The 21927-nt window shown below is 34.6% G+C and overlaps 2 protein-coding genes across 2 annotated transcripts in view; one reads left to right on the top strand and one right to left on the bottom strand.

The window, feature by feature from the left end:
• Positions 1-19991, top strand: part of LOC129770294 (mucin-2-like) — a 74822-nt gene extending 54831 nt beyond the window's left edge. The window contains exon 3 of the mRNA XM_055773029.1: positions 9092-19991. Within this exon, the coding sequence (XP_055629004.1) occupies positions 9092-9255 (164 nt within the window). The 3' untranslated portion in view covers positions 9256-19991. The remainder of the gene's footprint in view (positions 1-9091) is intronic.
• LOC129770295 (high affinity cAMP-specific and IBMX-insensitive 3',5'-cyclic phosphodiesterase 8) overlaps positions 1-21927 on the bottom strand; it is a 495796-nt gene that overhangs the window by 204275 nt on the left and 269594 nt on the right. The window lies entirely within an intron of this gene.

Below are 21927 nucleotides of genomic sequence, written 5' to 3'. Positions count from 1 at the left end.
GCTCGTCTTACTCATGAACCAAAGTTTTATATGAGGGGTTCAGAAGAAAATGGGTGTAAGTGACATGATCGATTTCTCTTCATCAACTTTTTTTTAGTTAATAACTCAACTGCAAAAACGTTCCAATTTGAGTTTGATATAGAATCCGATAGATGAGGTTCTGACCTATCTTCCGCATTGTCAAATACAGCTTGGAGTGTGTTGCTAAGCTAAGTTATGACCAAAAGAGAGAGTCGATGTAGACAAATCGATAATGTCACTTACACCTTTTTCATTTTGAGCCCCTCATATGTAAATTTGCACGACGATCGATTCAGCAATTTTAGAGTCTAGATAGGTTTTTTTCAGCTTCAAAATGTGAAAAAAATTATATATCTCAAAAAACTAGAAAGTGTACCTTTCTAAATTTTAATAATTTTGATGATATAAATAACTCAGAGCCTTTTGTTCTCGGCATCTCGAAAATGATAAAAAATATGAGGGAGTTGTGTTTTGTACAACAAACACTGCCTGATTCGCGGTGGTATTTCGAAAATGTACCTCAATGTTATTATAGCTATTTGTTCTAACGTTAACATGGGCAGGTGAAGACAGAAATGCACAGAACTGTGGGAAAATGGAAATGCTAATTCAAACCATTCACAGATTAGGAACTCGTAATGTAAACAAATCTAACAGCAAAAAAAAAAAGGGATATTTTTTTCAGTATCGGCACCTTTACTCAAGGACGTAGTCCTAAGTCAAAAACAATGTTTCTAGAATTTCTCTTTAAGGTAGACAATTAGGGTGCAACTCAGTGATTTGATAAGGATAACGTATTTCGGGAACATAATTAAGAGTTCAAAAGTCAATCAAGCCACGAAAATTTTTCCAATCTCGAGCTTTGATATTTCTTGTTGGATTCAAGAGATCTTTGCACTACTAACAATATATTGCAAAATAGAAAATTATAATTTTTTCCATTAGCTAGCTTGTTTAAACTGCGCTGAGATGAGAGCCTTTAATTTTCCATTTGGACAGACCGTAATGCGTTTTCTCTAACACGGACTATAAAATTGAGTACCGTGAAGTTACAATCAAGCTTCGATCCAGCTGGTTCAGTGTATCATCGTGTCAAGATCGATTGCCATCGTGCGTCGAGCGAGAGCAAAAATTGTCTTTCTCAAAATATGAGCGAGGATTAGGTTAAGTTTTCCAAAAGGAAATTTCTCAAGGTTAGAGACGAATGAACTATAAAGTTCGCTGTCGTTATACTACAAAAGCCGAACCGAACCGAAGATTAGGCCACTCACGATTCATCAGTCACCTAACTAAACCCCCAGATTTTCAAAATAGCCTTCCTCAAGACCGAGAGTTAGTTTTAATTTCCCTAATTGACTTATTCCAAAACTAGAGACGAATGAAAAAAATACAGGTTTAAAGCTTGAAGCTTGTCAAATTCAGCACTGCTTCTACTAAGCAGCGGGGGCGTTTGTATCCGAGAGAAAAAGTATAAAAAAGCTCGCCACGGATATGTTAAAGTCAAAAGCAAAAATACCGTTTCTATATATAATCGCCTGTGACTGCAATGTTTTTTTTAGATATTCGAAATCATCATACAACAAATATTAACGATACGATATTTGTTGTATAACTACGTCACCTATGCAACCGAGTCTCGAATACATGCCTTCATTTCTTTCATAAAAATATCACTTTAATGACTTTTGTTAGCTAGTAAGATATCGGATCGGGCGATTCCATATTAGTTACAAATTATAACAAATTAAATAGTATTATATTCTAATATACATTAGAAATTGCTACAAAAATTTTATGCGTAAGAACCGACAAAAATCCGAATTTTCAGACTAGAAGTAGTGGGGGCAAAGTGGTCACCTGCTTGTTTGGTAGTATAACTGACGAATATTCATGCCAACTCGTCTTAGGAGTTGGCAGCACCATCTCAGATAGTAGTGAAACGTTGTGGGTGTAAAGACATGGGTCATTTAAGCAACTTTGCATACTTGAAATATTCGAAAAACAATTAGTATACTTTTTGGAAAAAAGCATTTTTTTTCTTAATTTTTTACAGAAATTTGTGACTTAAAAATTATGATACCTACAAAATTATTGTCAAAGGATGAAATGTAGGAAATTGTTTAAAATTTTCACGAAAAATAACCAAAAAAAATTTGGAAAAAATTTCGCTGACAAAAAAGTTGTTTTAAGAATTGAAATTCATTTTTCTCAAAAATGATTTTTTTTAAATTCCCAAAAATATATATATGAATAGCCCTTACAATTTCCAACAAGTCGCCCATACATCGGAAGATGGGCACTTTTACAGGGAAAAAGTTTTTCGAACAACAACTTTTTCATGTTTTCTTCGAAGAAAATACAACTTATCCTAATTTTGTTCAAAATTAAGATAGCGATATAGCATATTCGACAAAGTTTTAGGTCTTGTTGAAATATAAACTTTTGTCGAAGATATCAACTTTCTATCTTTTATATTTTTTGGAATATATGCCCTTTTTGCATGAAACTCCTGAAAAAAATAATGTTTTGCTCGTAACATTTTTGTGTGTAAATTCTCACATTTGGCATGTTCTTGACATGTTTCTAAATAGAGAAAAGTTTGCTAGGCATTTAAAAAGCGATAATTTATACAAACAAATGTTACGAAATGAACATTAAGCATTTTTTCAAAGAAAAACATGAAAAAGTTGTTGTTCGAAAAACATGTAAATGTGCCCATCGTATGAAAATGTATGAAAAGCTCGTTGGAAATTTTAAAGGCTATTTATATCTATTTCTTTCAGAATTTTGAAAGCATATGTTTTCAAGAAAATTGAATATTAATTTTAAAAATATACTTTTTTTAATAAAACTTTTTTCCCAAAAATTTGTTTGGTAATTTTTAATGAAAACCTAAATAATTTTCTACAGTCCATTCTTTGACTGAAATTTTCTAGGTCTGATATTTTTTTGTAGGTTTTTTTTTAATTTTGCGTTTCTTCAACTTTTTTTTATCGAAAAATCTTAATTTCAAAACTATAACAACTACAAAAAGATGGTCAGAGAATGAAATGTAGGGAACTACTTAGGTTTTCATTAAAAATTATCAAAGAATTTTTTGGAGAAAAATTCATTGAAAAAAAAATATTTTGAAAATTAAATTTCATTTTTCTCGAAAACATATGCTTTTAAAACTCTGAAAAAAAATATAAATAGCCGTTAGAATTTCCAACAAGTTTTCCATACATCGGGAAAAAGATTTTCGAACAACAACTTATTAATTTTTTTCTTTGAAAAAATACTATTAATGTTTAATTCGTAACACTTTTATGTATAAATTATCGCAATTTACATGCTCTGCTAACTTTTCTCTATTTGGAAAAATGTCATACGTGAGGATTTACACATAAAACACACAACCTTATTTTTTTCAGGAGTCTTCATGCAAAAATGACTTATATTCCAAAAACTAAAACACATAGAAAGTTGATTTCTTCGACAAAAGTTCACCTTTTAATAAGATTTTAAACTTTGTCCAATACACTATATCGCTATCTTGACTTTAAACAAAATTAGAATTAGCATAGAAATTACTTTGATGTTTGGGGGCAAAGTGATCATTGGTGCATAACGACTTACAATGTTCTGTTTACTAAATCATCACATTCTGCTCTTGAAGAGTTTCCTTTTGTGACCCTGGGAAAATATGCTACTTCAATTAAATCATGCCTCATTATGCAGAACGTTATGTGTTTCTTACAACGCTTTTGTATGCATGAGAAAATTAGAATTGAGACTCTAGGTGAACAGACCAAGCTTATGTCATACCTTTACCTTTACCAAATCGAATATGGTTTGAACAAATTTGGGCGAAAAAACCGCATAAATCTATCCCATTTAGCTTGATATGTACGAGTGACCACTTTACCTCCAAGCAAAAAAAAAGTTCGATTTTTCACCTTTTGTTCTAATGATGTACTATTTTCAATTTTTATAGTAAAAACCGTATGTAATCTTGAACAACAATGAGTTGAACTATAATAATCTTAGAAAAATGGAAATTATAGCGGTATGTGGACACTGGAAATGGACATATTCCTTAGGGTGACCACTATGCCCCCACTTCCCTTACCTTACCAATCAATTTTGTTTAGTTTATTTAGGAATTTGGGAAAATTTATAAACAATAGGTACAGTCGTAGGATCATTGTATAGGGTACCAAATGAGAAAATTGTGTAATATTTCTATAGCCCTATATGGTTCACTATAAGAGCTACAGTGAAAAACGTGGTTTTTATTTTTTCCCCCATTCCTAATAGGCTTGGGAAGGAAAAGTTGAGAAAATTACCTAATTTTCTAATTTAGTACCCAATACAATATTTTCCATAGCCCTAGTGAAAAGGTTTGGAGCTCTTTCTACGAATACACGAATACAACACAATCATATATTTGAAAAAAATAAAAGAACAAAAAAGTAATTAAGAAAATATGTAAAATTTATTACATTAAAAATGCGATACAAAATTTAGGAATATGTTTTTTTTGTACCGCGCAACCCTTCCAAAATTATCAAAAAAAAATAACACATATCTATAAAAAGTTTTGGAGCACATTTAAATATGAATTGAAGTGGTACTGAATCTCTGGATCCATCAAAACAGTTTTTTTTAATATTTCAAGACTTTTTTTGTACAAAATTCCAGATGAATTTTTTTTCATAATATTTCCAGTACACTATAATAAGATGCACTTATTATAGTGTACTAGAATAGAATGTCGTGCAACAAAAAATAAAAGTACGTTTATAACCATAGATCCTAGGGGTTCAAAAAATAGTGAAAATTTCTTATGTATATATAATATTTCCCATAGAGATGGTGGTTTGTTTTGGGGGCACTTGTTACTTCCTTACCCCGCCCTTTACTTGACGAAATCATCCATTATTCAATTTCATAGCATTTTACAGCAAAAATTCGTAAGCGATTTTGGAAATACAAATGAATTCATGTTATTGTGTTTGTTGAAAAATGAACCTCTATTGATTAAAAAAAACATAATTCTAGAAAAAAAAAAGAAACAGATTATTCGTTGGATTTTGGATTTCAAAACATAAACTGCAATTCTGAAATATTTATCGTCGATTGCAAAATGTTTAAAAGGTCTTTCGTTATATTATAGAAAAATAATAACATTCTGAATCCAAAATGCAGTTCTATTTCTTAGGAGTTATCGTAGCCGAATGATCAGTTTTATATTCTTCTATTCAATTTGAGAGATTTTAGGTTAATAATGATAATGTTTGAACTTAGGATTAACGTACATTAAAGACGTTCTTAAAATTCAATGAATCGATGAATAAATGAGGAAATGAAGATCACAATCTTTAACAAATTGAAATGTTCAATGTTCTTGAAAACTGTATTGTTGTTAATGCCACAATGAGTCGCAAGTATCGGTTTTGGCTGAATTTCAAAATAGAGAAGAACTTTCCCTAGAAAACAATACAAAACACTAGATTCACAACGTTTTGAGGTACCTTTTGTTCCATCGTTCAGTAACGCTCTGTACTCAAACTATAATATTGTTTTCAGAATGATTCGGATTCTTCAAATCAGTCGAATGCCAGACAGGAATATTGGAGGAATAGATACAAAGGGTTTCAACCGTTTCAGGATTACAAACGGCAACTTCTTCCCATCTCAATGAATCCGCATAAAGCTACACGCTTGCTCATTAGAGTTGGAAACACGAACAATAAATATGAGTTGATATTTGGCGACGGGATCAGCACTGAATTTGTGTGCCCGAGTAACAACATTAAAAACAAATCAATCATCTTGACGTTGAATGGTGCGTAGGGGAACTTTGGGTAAGACGCACCGGGTCGGTAAAACGCACCACCATGAAAAATCATGGAAAACGCAGTTATCGGCAGGATTTTTCTGTGCTTACAACTTCCTTCTTTCATTATAAATACAATTAAATGTATTGCAGCACCAAAAACCACGTCTATCTTCATAAAAAAATAATATATTAAAAACTGCATGATTTCATATTGACCGCTTCTGTCATAAGACTTTTGGAGAATTAAAAACATATTAAAATTTTACAAACTCCAATACATTCTCAATTGTTACCAGAGCTATCAATTGAGTTTGAATAAAAAAATGTTGAAAATTCTTTTTTTTTATATCAAAATGCAATTTTATAATCCATCTCATAATGGGGCACATCGCTCCAGTATGAAGATTAATAAAGAGTTTGTCAGTTCCAGTTTTACCAGTTCACTCAGATATTTACTGCAATTGTTTTATACCCAGAAGGTTTCTGAAAAGCATGAAACCATTTTCACATATCTTTTCTTGTATTATGTAATAAGAACCAGAACGATCAAATATATTTCAATGTTTCTGACTACTAAAATCCATCCACTACTAACCCTCCTATACTCACGTGCAAAATCATAACACGTATACTCGCGCACGGTGTCACAGACCGAAAATTGAACTTCTCTGTAATGTTGCCATTGTGTATTTTTCAGGCTTTATTGACATTTAATTGAAGGAGAGGGTATGATTGAATGAAAAAAACCCCAAAAATATGTTTCCTTTATCTTTATTATGTTTCAATAGTCAACTAATTCAGCATCCTCAAAATAGAGTAATTTTTGATACTCCAACACAAATAACGAAGTTCGAATTTTTCACTGTTAAATAAATAAATGTAAGCAACTGAATATAATTCATGGAAGTATAAAGAGATATAAAATAACATCAAAACGTATAAATCGATTGTGGTTTCATTGGAGTAAGAATCAGAACATAGCATAACTACATGCTCGAAACAAACATATTTTTTACATTTCATGCAGTTGTTGCGTGTTTTTCGGGTCTTTTATCAAAGAGAAGAATGTATAACTTCTAGATAATTACTAGATGATAAAGGTTCTGGAATATAAAGTTTGCATATTTCTAATATTCTTTGTCTCTGTATTCTTGGTAAACTAAGAAGTAATGCCTTTTTTTAGATGGGGTATAGAAAGATGATATAAAAGGATTTCTAGGAATTTTTCTTTTCTTTTTCTTGTTTTCTTGTCGATATTGTACATTATAAAAAAAATATCCCCGAAACTGTAACTGTTAAAAATTACCATAAGCCACCGATTAGTTTGTAGTTTACTGTTTACAATTCTTCTACAAGTGAAATTCTTTCACAAGTGTGTATATGTATGACCATTATATTTAGTGAATAACTATACGAAAGTCAAACATTTATATTTTGCTTTTGAACGTATGAATCTAACGACTAATATATCGACGAAAAGTTAATATATGTATCCGTTCAATCCAGTTACAAAAGGGACTGAAATCAAATGAGAATTGTCCGGTAATGATCTTATGCATTATATTCAATAAATATTCCACGCCACTAACCTTAATTTATATATTTCATTGAGCAATATTCTAAAATAGGAAAAAAGGTTCTTGTCCAAAAAAGTTACTCCTACACTCGCGTCGGTGTGTCAGACCGAAAGTGTTAAATAAGTGGCACACGTCCTCTTTGTACCAACACATGCGATACACTAAACGATGACGAACGACGAATAACGAAGCTAGAGAGAATCGCAAAGTCGTAGTGTTGATATTTTCTGAGAAATGAACGAATTATTGATTTCTCGGTCTGACAGACCAATGCGCGAGTATGGGAGTGTTAAGAATAATGCAAACCTTAAGGCGCGTCCACATTATGCCGAATAATGCCGATCGGCCTGTACCAAGCGGCATGTTCGGTTCGTTATGCAATGTGGAAGCCCCATCGGGTGCACGAAGCCGAAGCACCATCGGATCAACGAAGCCGTCACGAACACACGAAGCACTATGTCGTCAACGCTAATTAACTTCGTTTTGTTTTGGTTCGACTTTCTCTAACCGGACCCACTTGTTTCGGATTGAGTTCGGTTTGATTCGAGTCGGTTTTCGGCACGTCGGCAAGCCGGGGCGGTACGTCCACATTTAGTCGGCTTTACCAGGCGGCCAAGGCCGATTGGTGTAATGTGGACGCGTCTTTAGAATCAAAACAAAAACTCAGAAATACAAAGGCCAAAAGTCTGACAGCGAATTTGTGAACAGAGGCACGTGGCAATATGTTTATGAACAGCGGCACATATTGATACGCTTGTAAACAAAAATATAGGATTCAAAATTGTTTGGCGTTTTCGGCGTTTGATAACAAAAATGCCTCGAAAATTCGAGATCACCTGATGATTCCAACTGGTAGAAACATAACGGAAGCGGAAGATATAAGCAGCTAATCAACAGTTATCCACAATAAACGCTTCGATATCGTTTGACATTTTGACTCGTTGTTGTGGTGCGTTTTTGGACACGCATATGGGCATCTTACCTCGCTTATTTGAGAATGGTGTAATATGAATGCGTTCAGAATTCTCTTTATTTCTGTTGGTTTGCCTATTCGTAATCGTTATTGCTCATTTCATTACGGAGAAAACAACCGTGGCTTTGTTGTGGATGTGAAGAAACGTTGAAATATGTAGTAAAAATACACGTTTCATCCTGTTTTGCTTAACAGGGGCGATTTGCCCGACCTTAGCCTATAAATAAATAAAACAGGACATAATATTTTCAACAGTTCTTTCTAGTTATGTATTTAGATTCCTTCAGTATCCGTTTATTTCGCTTATTTGATATGCTTTCTGAAATCTGTCATCCGGAACAAAGAACAGATAAACACTCGCACACAACACAAACAATCGTTAGACCCAAAACTGAAACTCATCTGACCTAGCAACTGTACAGATTCGTTTCCAAGATGTAATTATATAATTTCTAGAACTAACATCATCCTTCTCAACGTTCACTTGAAACAGCACACCTTTTCTGGGTCATTATGATGAATCACTGTTTTTAATTACTTCAAATCTCGTCCCGTTTATTTATATATTTGTTTTTCATTTTTCTCCCTTTCTGTTTCGATATCCTTTCCATGGGCTTACAAACACGCCGCCTTCCGTGTGTTCGCTTTCCGCGTTCATCCTTTCCGCCCACCCTGGTCGTGAACACACACACACAGTGAATGATCTGCTGGAGCAGAAGTCCAGGCAGCGAAGCTCCCTGGTGGCGGCCAAGCTGAAGCAACGGAAATACGTCCGGAAGAAAAACATCATCCCGCTGTCGTCTAGCCAGGAGCAATCGAGATCCAGTGAGGAATCGGCGGCCACATCAACGGTAGTGTGACCATGTATGTGTGAGTGTACGTTGATGTGTGTGGGTACGTTAATGTGTGTGTGAAGCCTCCCCCGGGGAAGAAATGAAGTCCTAGGAAGCGCAATCTGAGCAGCCAAAGCCACAGCACAACTCTACTCTAGCTACTACAACGATAATTAGAAGTCAACCAGCCAGCAAATGCTTCGTCAAACCGATATAAGTCAGTTATGGTGTTGCGACGGGATGAGACCAGAGATGAGGAGGAGGAGAAGGAAAAATTAAGCCGCCAGCAGACCGAGAAGAGTGAAGGTAAGCCAAGACGGAGAAAGGAGAGGCTCGCTGGTCTCTTTTCTGCAGAGACTGTGCATAGAGTTAGTTTGTGATGATGTTTACGATGGTAATGATGATAAAACATGATGATAATGAGTTAATCTAAGGAGCAAGATAGAATAGCACGCCCCGCTGGGTCCAGAAGGGTAAACTAGATTTATTTATTTTAATAGTTTAAATAGATGGAAATGAGGGATTGAAGCTCGGGGTGTGATTGTGATTGAAAGGCGTAGAGCTAGCCATTGGAAGTCATAGGTCAGATTAAACTTCCATATGAATCATGCAAAAATAGTCGGTCAATTTCAGTTAGAAAAAAGTATGTGGATATTTCCCTTTCAGCATTCGGTGATTCAATTTTAATATCTCCTCTCTGCCATTTTTATAACTAGATAGCGAGGATATGATTCTCGCTGAAAGGGTTGGGACTTATGATTGAATCCAACTTTATTGGATCATCTCGTTCGGTTAGACATGTTACCATCCTGGGAAGGATAATTACTCAACGTTTGTAAGTACGAAAGCAACTGATACTGCTAATTTAATTCTTTCTAAATGAAAATCACGTCTCTAGAAAAACTTCGTCTTCGTACGGAGTATTACGAGGGTCACTATTTATATTTCGGGAATTGGCAACTCTGATGTCATGTGAGTCCATCTGACGGTTCCATCGTAAAGTTTGACATTTTTGACGATATACGTACTCAGAACATTTTGTCATACGGACGCTATTTGTTTATTTTATATTTAGTTGAAAGTTTGGTCTCGGCAAAAAAATGGAACTGAATCGTGAACATTTTCGTGCGATGATTTTTTACGACTTTCGACGTGGATTATCATAACAAAAGTGCGTCAATCAACTTAATTTGACTTTTGGCGATGAAGCTCCATCAAAAACCACTGTGTATCGCTGGTATAGTGAATTCAATCGTGGTCGTAGTTCGCTGTCCGACGAGTTTCGTGAAGGTCGTCCAAAATCGACTGTAGAGCCAGAAAACATCGATGCTGTGCACGAAATGATTAAGCAAGATCGTCATGTAACCTATTGTGAGATTGAGGCATCCCTAAGCATTAGTTCCACCAGCATATATGCGATTTTACATGAACACTTAGTTTTGCGAAAATTATGTTCACGTTGGATCCCACATAATTTGACAATCGCTCAAAAAAAAGGCTCGTGTCGATTGGAATAAATACTTTGAAAATTGGTTTAAGCGCATGCAAAAGTGTATCGATCATTGTGGCGAGTACTTTGAAAAACAATAAAAATATATTCGCAGCTTAACTATTTGTTTTTGTTCCTATTCCCGAAATATAAATAGTGACCCTCGTATTTGCGTATTTTTTTCGGTGCTTGGTAAAATTCCGATTACAAATAGAATACCTCGATGTGAAAATGTGGAAGTTTGAGGGATACGCAGGGTCAGGTCGGAAGGTAGAGTCATTCCTCGGCCAAGATGGGAATCTAACCTGAAGCTCGTCCCATGTAAGTCACCTGATGTATTATTTTCATATAGATGGGCTTCTTTTGTGACTTGTTGTACGTAAACATACATTTGTATATACACATTTACCTCTCTATCGAGAAATAGAGATTTATGAGTGCTGTTTGATGAAAGACTGGCTTAGGCTAGAAACGAGAAACTAGAAACAAATTGTAAGGATTAGACTGAGGATAGATGCACCACCCTCAGTAATCACCAAATCGCGCCCAAATATTTATAGATATTTTTGGCGAATATTACAAATTTACCAAATTAAAATGCATGAAATAATTCTCAAATTTGTCCAATAATTTCATCTCATATCGAACATGAGTGCAACAAAACTAGCATGAATATATTCAAAATGAATACAATAATACGCCGTGTGTCAATTGAGTTCCAAGACCCAATTGTATCAAAATATTATATACAGTCATACCTCGATATAAGGCAACCTCGATATAAAGCACCTTCGATATAACGTAACTCGATATAACGTAACTTTTTCAGATGCCTTAGAATTAAAAATAAACAATGCAGAAATAGTTTTTGGAGTATGAATTATGTTTCCAGTAAGTTTTCAATCAAATAAGTAAAATGGGGTAGCTCAAATGGGGTAGGTAAAATGGGTTTTTTCAATGCTTTGTGAATATGTCCTGTATAAAACCAATAATATTACGTTTCATATTTTCAAAACAAGTACTGTCCTAGTTGAAACGGAAAAAAATAAAGCTCACATTTTTTAAAACATTCAAACTTATTAAAATAAATGTTTCATGTGCAATTTTCATTTCAAATCTCAATCTGGATGACGGAATATTCAATAAAGTTGAATTAATTTAGTTCTGGAAACTTCCGACGCATATCGATACATGGTTGAATTTGTACTTAATGGACATTTCACAAACGTAAACAATGACGTCGTTCGGTACATTTAGCTGACTGAAACATTTCAGGAAATATGTTTATCGTGTCTCGTGTTATATTTACCAGCATTTATTTCTTTATTCTTTAATCAAAAAAAAAACTTGTGGAAAAGCAATGCACGAATTGTTTTTTTTTCCCATATGAAATATGCATGCCTTCAACCTGATATTCTTGGGCGGCCTTTACACTTGGTATTATTATGGCATTTTTAGCCAAACATTGAATATGTTTCAAGAACAAAATTCAGAGATAAGTAAGTAAGACAAACATAGAAAGTACAAAATAAACATTGATACTAGAGATGAAACGGATATCTGGTCTATCCGGCTCATATTTGCTATCCGGACGGATACTGGATATTGGAAAAAATCAACAATTTCTCATTAACACAACATAAATCATAACAAAATAGCTCGTTAGTTAGCTAGTATAGCATAGCAAAACCATTTATCCATAATTAAAAATAAAGTTTTTTTACTGAAATTCCAAATTATTTTTTTTAAATTAATATTTACTCATAACATAACAGTACTAAAAATTACCCTGTGGAAAATTAGGATGAATAAATAATTAATTTTCAAATGTTGATGATGACAACCGATTACGTTTTGCTTCGTACCGTAATGAATCATTTTTCGGACAGCATCATATTTCGGACACTTTGTTCTAATATCTTGAAATGCTTAATGCACAGATGATATAACTATAAAATTAACATCACAATTGCTTCTTTAAAGTAATCCCTTGGTTTCACTATCATTTCACATGAGAACTACATTTGAATTATAACATATTCGACAAAAGTCTGACAACATTACTCATTATCGTTTGTGTCTGACGTTTGCCTAGCGTGAGCACGTATAATTTACCCGTTGCTTGGTAAGTGTTTCGCAGTTGACTATAAAATATAATCAAGTGTAATGTTATTTTCGTCCAGAAAATTACAGAGTAAAGTGACCGAAATTTGAATTCAATCTGTCCGAAATTTGATTTAGTGTCCGAAGTTTGATTCTTATTCGCTTCATTTGAAAAGCATTTCAATCGATGATTTTTTTATGTTTTCAATCAAATAGGTACCAAAGTGGAAAGCTTAAAAGCATATTGAACTAATTTATTGAAAATATCAACCAAATAATACCTGTGCATAAAGCTTAGGTCTGTTTTCTGCATCATATGCCTTAAGCGTCCGAAATATGATTCAGAACGGTACATCGGACCAACTTTAGAGAACAGTCTTCGCTGTAATACTACTGCCAAGAGCTGAAAGATACACTCTAGCAATCCTTGCCCTCGATTGATTGCTTAGATTTTAATGACCACCAAATTTTGAACCGATTATAATCGTTATTCACATTTCGTCGATTTCGTTAGCAACGGGGTTTTTTTCCTGGACGCGACGCTAACTATTGTTTTCATTTGCCACTTCGTTGAAACAGTCCCAAAAGATGTGAGTTTCGTGTACCGTTTTGCCTTGAATTCCGAATAGTCTCAAATTCCGAACACTTCATTTTTAAATGTAAATTTACTGAACATTCATGTTATAAATAATTTGAGGGGCATAGAATGAAAGGGGTGTAAGTGATTTGATCGATTTCTCTACATCGACTCTCTCTTTTGGTCATACCTTAGCTGCAAATACATTCCCAGCTGTATTTGACAATGTGGAAGATAGGTCAGAACCTCATCTATCGGATTCTATAGCAAACTTAAATTGGAACGTTTTTGCAGTTGAGTTATTAACTAAATAAAATGTTGATGAAGAGAAATCGATCAAGTCACTTACACCCCTTACATTCTGAGCCCTTCATTTAATAATAAAAATCCTGACATTCTTTGTAATGTAGGTTTCATTTTGACATGCAACACAAGTTGCCTACAACTTATAATACTAAGCATTTGCAAAAAAGTAACAGTCAAAACCAGCGATAAAATGTTTGCGTAAGCAAATTCAGAATTTGAATCAAGTTTCGAAGAACAAATTAGATTTTTGTGGGGTATAGCATTTTTCCAAAGAAAAATATCTAATTAGTTTTTCACCATGAATGTGTATTTGTAAATCAATTTTATGGTGGACAAATGAAAGAAAAGGCTCTATTGTATCCAAAAACCACATCAATTCCGAGAAAAAGTACCATTTTGAGTAATGAGACACTGTTTAATGGCCAACAAAGCTTAAGTGTTCGGAGTTTTTGAGACAAAATGGTATAAGGCTTGATTCAGTTTCGTCTCTTTTGTTTCGTTTACAGGCCTTGAAGACGACAATGAGCTGTTACTCTCAGAAGATTCGTCGCAAGATATTTTATGTACTCCAATAACATTGCCAGCAAGACTGTTTACGTTTCAAGAACTCCTAAATAGTTTGACTTGATCCTCGGTTCTAAAAAGGTTACAATTAACTAATTCTGACCTTCTTCTAAGTAGTTGAATCGTTATCAGGGAAAAACACTGTTGAAGATTATTTGCAGAAAACTTGAATCTCTACTAAAGGATCCACGGAAACGGAAAATTTATTCATAGTTCATTATTTTTATGTAAAAATGTGTTTATTTCTTCTAAAATGTAATCCTTTATTCGCTTCATGCACACATGCACACTGCCGGATATCCGACAATACGGCCTTGAAGCTATCTGGTATCCAGACAAACTACTATCCGTTTCATCACTAATTGATACCAATTTTACTTCAATTTTTTTAAACCTTTTCTTCTACTTCAAACTGATCATGTTTGTTCACGAGAATTATCTCAAATGGGCATAAGGAAGGTTCATAAATACTGCTGGGTGTTTAAAAATTTGTTTTTGCGCATTTCGGAATAATCAAGAACAGTTTTGCATCAATAAAAACAACATTTTTTTGCTTCGATATAACGTAACGAGAAAAAAAATAAAGTTGCCTTATATCGAGGTACAACTGTATAAGGATTTTTATCCATTGGTTACTGGAAAATTCTATCTCATAGTTTTAAGCATTTGTTTGCTCCGCGCAAAATAACCCGAATATCACAATCGTTGTGCTCTTCTATACCATAATGTGGCTAGTCACTGATCGTGCGTCAATTTTTTAGTTCGAAAGCATCCATATTCGTCCTTTCACTTTTCTCTTTTCTCAAAAAAATATATATGGTAAAATTAAAAGGATATTTTTGATGATTTCCAATGGTTTACTTTCAGACCTTCATAATGTTGAATTTTGCACTATCAGAGTGAAACATTTTTTCAAAAGACTTGAGTTTACAAAGTTTGAGCAAAATCAGAGCATTTTTTCTGTATATTGGAATTTTGCATCAATTTTCATCATCAACTTCTTCCAAAAATCCACTGTAATGTAGGATATATTACAACAAGTACTTGTGTAAGTAGTAGAGGGTGACCCCGAGTAGCCTGATTTTTTTTTTGAATTTGGCACTCTGAAGTTTTAGCACCTCGAACAGCCAAATGTATGAGGGCTGATAATTCCCCAACTTGTTATGGCAATTCAGACAATGGGTAATGAAGAGGCTTTTGATGATATATGTTAGGTTTTGCATCGATCCAGTACCAAACATTATGATTGTTGATAAACTCATTCACATAAAAATGCGCTTCAAAATATTGTTAGGACTCGACTGATTTGGAAGCAATACACTGACGAAAACTTCGTGTCATTGTTGATCAATTTAGTTCCTACAAATCTTGCAACACTTGTGTCTTCAATTTAGCAGAAACTTTCCGCGTTGATGTGCAAAAATTTTCGTGAACAGATCCGGTAATGAACAAAATTTAAGTTGTCCCATTATTGTTGCATGTTCGAAATAGAAGCATGAAAAATAACAATAGTAAAAAATTGAGCAAACATTTTTGGCTTCCTTCATGATAAATTTATTAATAGACTAGCTGACCCGGCAAACGTTGTTTTGCCATAAACATTATTTGGAGAAAAATATACGTTTGCTGTTCTCAATATGGACGGCTAAATTTATAACTGCTAGAAGCCGTTTATAAATTGGAAAATCAAAGATACGACAGGCAACTTCATTGGAGGTGATGTACCGACGAATTTAATAGCGCATTATTCCGTCATTGCCATTTAATCGAGGAGAATTCACATCGGTAGTCTGAATTTGAAACACAGCCATATTGCTTCATTTGTTCACGGACTTGCAATTGTATTTATTGCTCTTCATCGATTTGCAGAACTCAACATTAGTATGAGCATTGAATGTTTGAATGTTTTGCTCAGCTGAGGCGAGTATGGTACTACCCAACGATTGTGAATGTCAGTGCTGCGTTGTTGATATTTGTGAATGGTTGTCCGCCATTATCAGTACTTCTTCGTTGATATATTGGACATCCGCCTGGGCTTGCCCTCGTGTCGTTGGTGAAATCTTTGGGAAAACGCTTTGTACATTTTTCATCAAGGCGGTAATAGTTTTAGATCGACACCGGCCATGAATCATGTGTGTGGTAAAAGTATCGTACAGTCACTCCATCATTCCATTGATCCATCATTAGCAGACTCGAAAATAATTTTCAATTGTTAAAAATTAAATGGAAATTATTACTCGATGTTGTTTACATACTATAGGGACATAGTCCTGACGCTAACTTAACTATTTTGCTATAAATCTCCTTGAATTTCTGCAGAAACTTTATTCATAATATGAAATCATTATCAGAGACAATTCTCGTTCAAGATTTTTCCCCATTTGCAGAGCATGTGTTATTCTGTTACATAGAACTTATATTATAGCATATTTTCGTTTTTTTTTTCGGTAGGTTCATTATAATTGTTGTTTAAAAAGCGTGTTTATTTCACCCGGAATTTCTCTTCCTTTTTCGCACGGAACACGAAACACGAAGCTCAATGATATCTATATCGAATTGCGTTTCAAGGTTGCTATATTTGTACAGCCCGATTCTATAATATGGCGATCGGGTTGATGTTGTAACTGGTCATCGAAGACTTCATTTTTTGATTGAACAAACGTGATGGTAATAGCAAAGCCAGGGTCGGCGTTGTTCATGATAGCGTCTCGCAAGAGAATGTATTTTTCTCACTGTTTATTGTGTCGTAGGAATCGTCACGTTTTTATGAAATAAAGTTGTCGTTAATAAATATTTTGCTGCCAACTAATTTTAACAATTTGCATACCAATCGAATCGGAAATTCTCTAAGATTTGTTTGATATGCTATACATTATAATTCCATAGTCTGGAAATGGTTGAATTTGATGAAAATTGGAAACATTCCAATTTTCCCGTATATTTGTTCTGCTCATTTGTGTACTTCTCTACCCGTGCTGTCAATAACAAGTAACTTATGCAACACGAGAATAGAAACAACGAAGGGGATAAAGAATAGAAAATATTTGCTACGTAAACTTGCACAGTAAGTACGCTGTCGCTAGTGTATAAATATTGCATATTCTCTGAGGAAAATTTTCACTTCCCAATTGGTGGCCATCGAAGCAATATCGTTGCCGGCGGACGTCGAGTGGGTATAAATTGTACTCCTTTCGCAATCCACAGAAGATGGCTACATGTGCAATACCACTAAGTATCTCTAAACAACATCAAGCACAACACTTGATACTTGCAAATATTGCTATTTTTGTTGTTTGTATGGGTTGCCAAAGATATATTGAGGTGGCTAAGGAATGTGGAATAACGGTGGGTGCTGGTGGAACAAATAGCAAAAATTAGAACTCACTTTATTGTCTTCTTCTTCTTCTTTGTTTTTTAAGAGGCTTTAAACTTTGCGGTTCATTCGCCTCTATTACTTTATTGTCAAACGTCACTGACATTTATCAATCGGCGAAGGCGTTACCTGCGTTACGAACGATCAATCGCATATGACCGAGTGTATGTGTGTCTAAAATGAATTAGAGTAGTACTGAATCTCTAAATTCCCCGAAAAAATTTTCTCATATTTCAAGATTTTTTTAGTACTACAATTTTTGATGAAAAACTTCTTTGGTAATATTTCTCGATACACTATAGAAAAAAGCACTTTCAGTATTTTTTTCATGTTTTTATCTCGAAGCTATTGAGAATGGCGTCTGAAAAAGTACGAGAAAGTACCTCTGGTAAACTACAAAGGAGTTAAAAAAATAGTCAAAATTTCTTAAATTTATTATTTACACTATACAATACTTTCCATAGAGCTGGTGATTTGGTTTGGGGCCATTTTTTACTTGCTTATCCGGCCAGGCCCTTTGGTCAAAACATCACCAGACCATTGTGCGCCTTAATAAACAGAATGAGACGTTTCTGTAGGCATTCTTTCCTATACATTTTCGAGTCCATGTCTTGTTTGTAACGAGAACCTTGGTTTTCTGTCCACAGTTGCCTGTCCTTTGCCAAATTAATGGTGACACTAACGTAACTTAGAAAAAAGACGCTATATCGGTTATTTCAAAAGATAGAAAAAAAACATTATTCTACAAAGATGTCTCAAATAATTGGGACTACAAAATTGTCGAACTATGTTTACCTGTATCTATAGAGATAAGAAACTTAGATTTTTTATTGCATCAATAATTTTGGTCACCCTATTTTTGATAAAATAAAAATGAGTGCTCTATCATATGTAACAACTTTGTTTAAGACAGTTTTCATCTAGAGAATAACTGTCGAGCTCTAAATGCTAATTTCCACTTAAATGCACCTCCTGGACTATTGTGCAATGGAATCGAAACGGAACCTTTGAAACACAATTTGCACTATAACAGAAAAATCTGTTTGTATGGCATTCCTGGATGTACTTTTCCCGAAAGTGCTACAGCCAGAGATGCCAGATTTAAAGACATGTCTTCATTTTGAAGACATTCAACTTACTGTGAAGACATTTGATTTCGTGAAAGCATTTTGAAGACATTATGAAGTATGTGAAGACATTTCAATGGGATAGTGTATGTGAATTTTTGGGAGATTTTATTTTCAGAAAATTGAACGAAAAAAAAATCTTAGTGGCATTTGCTTACTTTTTATCAGTGTCACTTGTTCACTTTTGTCCTTAGTAATCAATGGAGACTTTTATCTCGGTGTCACTCACTTGTTTTTCACGATCATTTCGTAAATCTTTCAGTACTTCTGAACTGATACGTGGATGCTATTTCATCTTCTTTCATCTCGAGATCGATTCTTGCATATGTTGCTTGTTATTATTTCGAATATCACCGTAGACGAGTTTTTAAGTTTTAGTTTGAGAAAAAGACATAATGTTCCCAATGTGCTCATGAAATAAAAAAATCATTTGAAAAAAACATTTTCGGCGAAAAATGCCTACCCAGAGCCCCACGCATTCAATCCACAATCACACACCGCTCTTCGCTCGCAGCTTCCCAGCAGAAAAAAAAAGACTTGCTCAGTGGCAATTAATTGTAGAAAACGAAATGCGTGTGTGCATATTATTATGATAATTTAAGAGTTCACTTACTCGTCGTCAATGAGTGAAATGAGTGAGTGCGATGTACGGGACGCTGATTGTTAGATTAATTACACGTAATTCTAGATTGTTCCTATCGCATACATGTACAGCATCCATATCGACCCCCCCCCCTTCCCTTATCCATCACTGCGCACAATACTGTGTCTCTGGTAAAACAACAGCAGACCACAAGACCACATCATTCGGATGCGTACCCTGTGAATGGTGTGCGAGAAAGTAAGCGCGATAAATACTAGCTTTGAATTAACTTCATTAAATTACCTTATGAGATAAATAATACGACCCAAAGGGGTTGCGTAAACTTGGGTGGTGTGATTTTTTTTTGTCGTAACCTAAGTTATGTACTAGTGAATCTCTATGGTTGTTGAATGGCGGGAACCTATCCGCCAATTTTCAACGGGTAATGGCCGCGGTAACAGTAGTAATGCGTGACCCCTCCCTCCCTCAGCAACTACCATAAATACCGAGTCAGCGAGAGTAAATTAAATAACCAAGGTGCGCAGAGAATAAAGGTTGTAAGTTCAAAAAATAATTGCGAACGCGCGTTCGTGATTCGGTAGAAGAAGAAAGAAAATCCAAATAAAAATAAAAAAATTACAACACCTACCCTTAGCTTCTTCGTTTCCCTCGGTATCATTGGGAAGAAAGCAGCATAACCGTCGGTGAACTCCGAAGAAAGTGTAAGAAAGGAAGTTCCCACGCATGGTCCATTGTTTGCGGCTCTGGGTGACGAATCGTAACGCTATGCGGGTGGAATTACATAAAGCGTTTGCCGAATAGATTTCAGCAATTAAAACGCCAAATTGATGACAAGTTGGCACCGTGCGATGGCGGTGTTTAGAGAAAGTTCAAAGAAATAATAAATTGGCGAACCACATTATTCGAGTTTTTTTTCCTAGCTGATGACAGCCCACATCCCCACGGTTCGGCGTTGAAACGGTGACACGTTCTTAACCTGGCCGCTAGAAGCCACCAGATGAACTGACGGGTGAGAGATGTGAAGATGCGAATCGCTTTGTTTGCAAATTAAATTGACCCGTGGATTCAACCACCGAAGAATGCTTGTTTGCGGGCAAAACATCCGAACGAAAGTCAATCAAGGAGAGATTTACTTGTTGCCAGCTCCTGCCTGCTGCTGCTGTGGGGGTGTTTTTGTTTTACATGGGAATCCAATGGGAAACGAAATGCAATTACCAGCTATTTAAAGCTGCCTACAAAGTTTAATTTCTTTTTTGTTTGGGCTTGCTCTCTTTTTAAGCGAAGACTGAATTGGGTATAATTAGTCAATCTTCAGATTGATTAATTGAACGGTGTATTCATAGGGTAGGATTGTACAGCAGAAGTGCGATTATCACCGATGTGACACTGGAACCGTGAAAGCTATTAAATTCTATTACCCAACTTTGCATATTGGTTCTGTATTTTTAACCCCTTGCAGTCGTATTAAATTTGAGCATGGGTGTCGTAATGGTCGGAATTATTTTTCCTTGACAAAGCAGTGATACATGCAAGATTATGGAAAATAAATATTTTTTTTATTTTTTTTTTTTGTGGACTACAGCCATTCCATGCCAAACTGATATAGTGGTGCTCAGATTTTCGTCAAAAGTGGTAGGTTTGTTCTTTATCGTAAATTATTAGACCCGTATTTTTTAATTTTTTTGTTAGGGTGACCATTTCCATTTTAGGATGGTCCGAAAAATCCATTTATTCTCATTTTTGCCAAAAATGACTTTTTTCAAAAACTCATAACTTTCGAACCACTGGACCAATTCAGATGTTCGACATATTAAATTAAAGTTAATTAGCTGGTCTTTTTCGGAAAATTACCATAGCTGCAGAAAATTTGAATTATGTTTTCGTTATTATTGATTGTATTTGTTTTTTATAGTTTTCATAGTCTCGGGACCAAAGGCGCTATATGTTTTATATTTCTTCTGGGAAGCTGAGGATTTTTCACATAACATATCTCATAACCAGGGAGGCGTTATTTTTCGTTTTTGAGTTATGATTTTTCAAAGTTAACCGATGATCCGAAAAATCGTTTTTCTCATTCTTTCCACTACAAAAAAATCATAACTTTTGATCTTTTGGACCATCGGGTAGCGGGAAAAATCATAACTCAAAAACGAAAAAAAACGCCTCCCTGGTTTCGAGATATGTTATGTGAAAAATCCTCAGCTTCCCAGAAGAAATACAAAAAATATAGCGCCTTTGGTCCCGAGACTATGAAAACTATAAAAAACAGATACAATCAACAATAAAGAAAACATGATTCAAAATTTCTGCAACTGTTGTATTTTTCCAAAAAAAAAAAACAGCTAATTGGCTTTAATTCAATATGTCGAGCTCTGAATCGGTCCAGTGGTTCGAAACTTATGAATTTTTGAAAAAAGTTGTTTTTTTGCAAAAATGCGAAAAAAACATTTTTCGTACCACCCTAAAATGGAAATGGACACCCTAATGAAAAATTTAAAAAATACGGGTCTTATAGTTTTTGATAAAGAACAAAACTACCACTTTTTACGAAAATCT

This window comes from Toxorhynchites rutilus, chromosome 2 (genome assembly GCF_029784135.1).
Source record: "Toxorhynchites rutilus septentrionalis strain SRP chromosome 2, ASM2978413v1, whole genome shotgun sequence".
NCBI classification, from domain to species: Eukaryota; Metazoa; Arthropoda; class Insecta; order Diptera; family Culicidae; genus Toxorhynchites; species Toxorhynchites rutilus.
Note: the sequence above shows the minus strand (reverse complement) of the source record. Positions and strands in the feature narration are given on the sequence as shown.